Source organism: Notothenia rossii (genome assembly GCF_949606895.1).
Source record: "Notothenia rossii genome assembly, chromosome: 5".
Taxonomy (NCBI): Eukaryota; Metazoa; Chordata; class Actinopteri; order Perciformes; family Nototheniidae; genus Notothenia; species Notothenia rossii.
Window position 1 is genome coordinate 22,033,773 of NC_136903.1, and position 5,505 is coordinate 22,039,277.

The following is a 5,505-nucleotide window of genomic DNA, read 5'->3' on the forward strand; positions in this document are numbered from 1 at the left end:
TAAAAGCAACGTTATGTAAAGTTCTGGTTGACATCTGTTAGATTTGCATCTTGTTTTTTTAACACTAAAATATTTTTTTATTAACCATTTATATTTTATATAATTTAATATGTGTGTCTGTATTATTTATATGACGTATGTTTATGACCGAATTTCCGCCACCTTACAAGCTGATCGAAGTCATGCGCAGAAAATATTATGCTACAGTTGAACAGCAGTGTAATGGCGTGCAGTAAAGTGAGGAAAATTGACAGAGAGTGTCGGGTTTTTAAAGAACAATGGACCAAGGATTATTTTTTTGTTCCATGGAAGGACCGTGCCATTTGTATTATATGTAAAGAAAATGTGGCCGTGTTTAAAGAATTCAACCTTCGCCGCCATCACGAAACCCGGCACAGAGAGTATGCTAGCTTGAGCGGGCTAGCGAGAGATGATAAGGTTCGGCGTCTGAAAGGCGGACTAGCTGTTCAACAGGATGCCTTCCTTCGTCAATCCCGGGTCAACCTGGCTGCTGTCCGAGCTAGCTACAAAGTAGCTAACCTACTGGCTACCCACGGCAAGCCGTTCACAGACGGAGAATTCGGGAAGGCCATGATGCTGGCTGTGGCCGAGGAGGTGTGTCCCGAGAAGACAGATGCCTTCCGTGGGGTGAGTCTCTCAGCACAAACGATGACGAGACGAATTGAGGAGATGGGGGGAAACGTGTTTGACCAACTGAGAGAGAGAGCCGCAGAATTCAAGTGTTTTGCTTTAGCCATGGATGAAAGTAATGACGTACAGGACACGGCACAACTGTTGATTTTTATTCGTGGAGTCAACACACGTTTTGAAGTGTCAGAGGAGCTGGCATCACTGAGAAGCCTAAAAGGCACAACAACTGGAGAAGACCTTTTTGTCGAAGTGTGCAAAACAATGGGCGAACTTGGTCTGCAATGGGCTAATTTTGCCAGTGTCACTACAGATGGTGCGCCTAGCATGGTCGGATCTACGAGGGGTCTAGTAGGGCGCTTGAACGGCGAGTTCGAGGAACGAAGTCTCGCCCCACCGATTCAAGTCCACTGCCTGATTCACCAGCAAGCGCTGTGCTGCAAAGTTTTGAGGTGGGCCTCTGTGATGAAGGTGGTTGTGCACTGTGTCAACTACATCCGGAAAAATGGGCTGAAACACAGGCAGTTCCAGGCCTTTCTCTCCGAGCTGGGGTCTGCTCACCAGGATGTGCTGTACTACACCGAAATCCGGCGGTTAAGTCGAGGCAAAGTATTGCTCCGTGTCTACGACCTGCTGCCCGAAATCAACACCTTCCTCCAGTCTAAAGGTGAAACGGTACGGGAGCTGACCGACCCGGAGTGGAAATGGGACCTCGCGTTTTTAACTGATGTGACTGAACTGTTGAACCACCTCAACCTACAGCTCCAAGGCAAAGGGAATCTCATCAGCGACATGTATTCCCACATAAAAGCATTCGAGGTCAAACTGCAGCTCCTTGTGCGACAGGTCCAAAAGCTGGACTTCAAACATCTCCCTGCCACCCAAAGCTACTGCGCCGAGAAACCAGCCGCCCCTTTCCCAGTCGCGAAGTGCAAAGATGCCCTGGAGATGCTGCAGCGAGAGTTCAGTGTGCGCTTCCGCGAGCTTCATGTCAACAACAAAGACATAAGTCTGTTCCAGAACCCCTTTGCTGCTGACATTGACGACGCACTTCCCTCTCTTCAGTTTGAACTAGCCGAGCTGCAGAATTGTGATGTCCTTAAAGACGCATTCAAGCCTGACCACCTCCTTGAGTTCTATGCTGAGCTACCAGAGGGCACTTACCCAAACATTAAACAACATGCTCTGAAGATGTGTACCGTTTTTGGCAGCACCTACACCTGCGAGCAGACGTTTTCCTGCATGAAGCAAATAAAAAATCCAACGAGGAACAGACTCTCAGATGAACATTTGCATCAAACTTTGAGACTGGCAACCACTAGGCTACACCCAGACATCGGACTTCTCACCAGCCAGAAGCAAGCACACAGTTCACACTGATATGGTAAATATACTGATTTTAACTATTACAATTTTATATGGCTGTAAACATGAACTATGATTTTTTGATGAAATATGATTAATGTTTTTAATGAATTTTAATGAATAATGCTACACTGTATTTGTAAAATCACATCACAAGGAACAACAGGCAGCATATTTATGTAATTTACTGAATGTGTCCAATGTCATCCCTTTATGCCAGGTTTCCAGGCAGCAAGAGAGGGGACTGCAACTACTGACCTCAAAGATCACTGCCCATCCATCCTTCCTTCCACCCTGGCTACAAGTACCAATTCAGTTCACCTACTGCACATATTGCTGACTTCCCATTCTGTTACTCTCTTCTAGTTTAACCTGCCGAGGGTTTACTGCTCAGTCTCTCCTCCCAATCTCTTCTCTCAGCATCTGCCTCTCCATCGTTGTCTCTCTCTCTCCCTCTCTCTCCTCTCTCTCCTCTCTCTCCTCTTTCTCCTCTTTATGCACTGCCCCTCATCTCAATCTCCTATTTCAAAGGGATGATAATTGTGCTGTAAAAGTGTTTGGGTGCTCATTGCATTTTCACCTTGAACAAAAAAAATCTCACCTGAATATACAAATAAGAGTTGGTTAGTTGATATATTGTTCACCAAGTTTCTTGTCTTGATGATTTCTCATCTCACTGTAATATAGGCCTACCATTTCTATTGTATCACTCATAAACTGTCAATCACCATGTTTCTCTAACCTTTCCTTGCTATTTTTACATGGTTGTTATTAGAAAATAAAAAGAATACCTGTGGTATTTCAAATTGAAAAACATGTGAAGTACTCACTTCTTTTGCAAATCACTTGTAATGATGAAATATTTTGTGCTAGAAATTATGGCTATAACAGGCAGTGGCCTAGTATACAGCCCACATGATCGATCCCGGCCCCTCATCACAGTCAGGAACGATAATGTGGCCCCCAGAGAAAAAAGTTTGGGGACCCCTGATTTACAGCATGGATGGGCAAATGGCGGCCCCCACCTCCTCTTTTTGTGGCCCTCAGATTAATTTATAAACAACTTAATTAATTAAAAAAAATAATATATTTTTTTCATTTTTTTACTTGTAGTACTGATACCGTCCACTAGACTCCTAGTTACGTCGCGAGCTGCGTACATGATTTCGTTCGGCAGCCAAATACCACAAAAATAATCTGTGACGCGTTTGTGTGTATTGTGTTTGTTTCCCGGGGAAAAACACTCACAAGAAACACCAGCTGTTGTTATGCCTGCTGTGACGTGAGGTTGCCGCTTGTAATTATGCCTTATTATCTGAATTTGGCGAAACAAGTTTAATATATTCTAAAAACCAAGACTTTGTTTATTTGAAATCTGATGAAAACAAACTGTCAAGGACCCTGCTGTGTTATCTATGATTACTATACGCTTTTCATTCATAATTTCAGCGTGAGGGGGAGCACTGCTGAGGAACAGCAGAGTGCAGGTTGACAGGTGTCTGTGTTGACATTCCCCTTATTGTGCATCAGCAGAGACAGGCTACAAGTGTCTTAGGTTCAAGTTAGACAACTAATGTCTGGGTTAGTGTTCATTACTTAATGTTTATGTCATCTTAATGTTTAATCTCAATGCACACACATTTTCCGTGCTTTCCAATAGTTTTAAATAGTTGTATTCCACTGCTAAATAACCTGTTCAATACAAACATGCCACTTGTAAAACAAATAACATTCCTGTGAACTGATATTTGTTTAGTGAGCTTATTAGAGGATGTTCCCCGAAAGATTGTAAAATGTCAATGAAGATGTCAGACTTAGTATATTTGTTAACAATTACATACAATACATGGAATTTGTGTGTGTGTGTTCCAGATGGCCAGTACATACATTATGTGGCCCCCACCACCATCCAAGTTGCCCATCCCTGATTTACAGTATGTACAGTAGATCAATACTGTAAATACATCTTTTTGAGAATAATTGTATTTCTGTTAAGGCAGCAACTGGTGGAAATTTTAATTTTTAGGGATGCACCGAATATTCGGCCGAAAATGGTTCTAGCACCGAAAATATATCACCGAATGTCAGAGAACAGGGTTACGTTGGTAAGCTAACGTGTTGTTGCGATGACGTAATCAAAACGCGGCAACAAGCACGGCGCGCGACCATGCTCGCGGCTGGCTCACAGCCAACATGTCTGGCGCTTGGAGATATTTAAAAATATCAGCGAAAGAGGCGCGCATTGCGATTTGTAAAACGTGTTCAGCTGACATTTCTCGAGGGGGTGTAACTGCAAAGACTTTCACCACTTCGGGATTACTCCATCACTTGAAATCAAAACACCCGGACAAATATGCGGAGTAAGATCAAATCACAAGCACTGACAGCGAGAGACTGTTCAGCGCTGCCTCTCATATGCTTGATGAGAAGAGGAACAGACTTATGGCTGATAAAGCAGAGAAGCTACTGTTCATTAAAAAGAACCTCCCACTTTTCCTTAATAAGTAGACAAGGCTGGCTTATCATAAGCTTATCTAGTTCTACATGTCTACTCTATACCCACTTTCCTGAACAATTTTCATTGTGAGTTATAATTCACCATCTCAGGTTATCATTAGGGGGAAATGACAGCAGCACAGTGTTCAATATATTGTACTTTCGGTATCTAAATGATACAATGTTGTTTACATTGCTCATGAGGACAGACCACCTTATTTGCAGATTCTTGAAATTGTAATTTAATTTGTAATTGATTGTGGATTTTGTATCCAGTTTTCACTTTATGTATCTTTATACAAGGTTTACTACTTTGCTTATGAGGACAGACAGCCTTATTTACAGATTCTTGAAATTCAATTGTAATTTCATTTGTAAATAGTTACATTCATGTGGATTTATCCAGTTTGCACATTTGTATGCATGTACTTATAGGTGCATTTGTTGTTGTTGAAGGCCTGGCTGTTACAGTCTTTATTTACACTATTTTGTTGTAGGCCTACTGGCCTAGATGTTTATTTTAAAGCACCTTGGCTTTGTTCTGAATGCACTTTGTTGTAGTTATCCTACAGAGAAAAGAAAATGCACTTGACTTGGAATTAATGTACTGTATGCATTCAAAAGTGCTGAATAAATGTTTTATGGACCCATAATAGTGATTATTATTTAAGTTAAGTTTTGCCATAATCATTTATTTTTCCATAATCAGGCAGCTGAACAACATTGGTAAAAAATGTATACATTATAAATATATATATTTCTATTAATCATTTTCTGCCTTTCGGCATTCGGTTTTCGGCCAACCGTTTCCTATTTTCGGTATCGGTTTCGGCCAAGAATTTCCCATTCGGTGCACCCCTAGTAATTTTACTCACCATCAGATTATATTTTGCTGAGTGCTGAAGCTCATGATTTTGACATTGGTTTTATTGCAATGAATTATGCATAAATCAGATGAAATATGGGCAGTGCAAATAGACTCATTATAAACTATTG

At 41.6% G+C, this 5,505-nt stretch overlaps 1 protein-coding gene across 1 annotated transcript; it reads left to right on the forward strand.

Annotated features, from left to right (window-relative positions):
* Positions 1-975: 975 nt before the first annotated feature.
* On the forward strand, positions 976-2,735 carry LOC307038764 (general transcription factor II-I repeat domain-containing protein 2A-like; the record flags this gene model as incomplete). The annotated part of the gene is made up of 2 exons (XM_079680443.1): positions 976-2,032; positions 2,234-2,735. One exon carries the CDS (start codon positions 976-978, stop codon positions 2,026-2,028), a length of 1,053 nt encoding a protein of 350 aa, XP_079536569.1. The 3' UTR covers positions 2,029-2,032; positions 2,234-2,735.
* Positions 2,736-5,505: the final 2,770 nt, after the last annotated feature.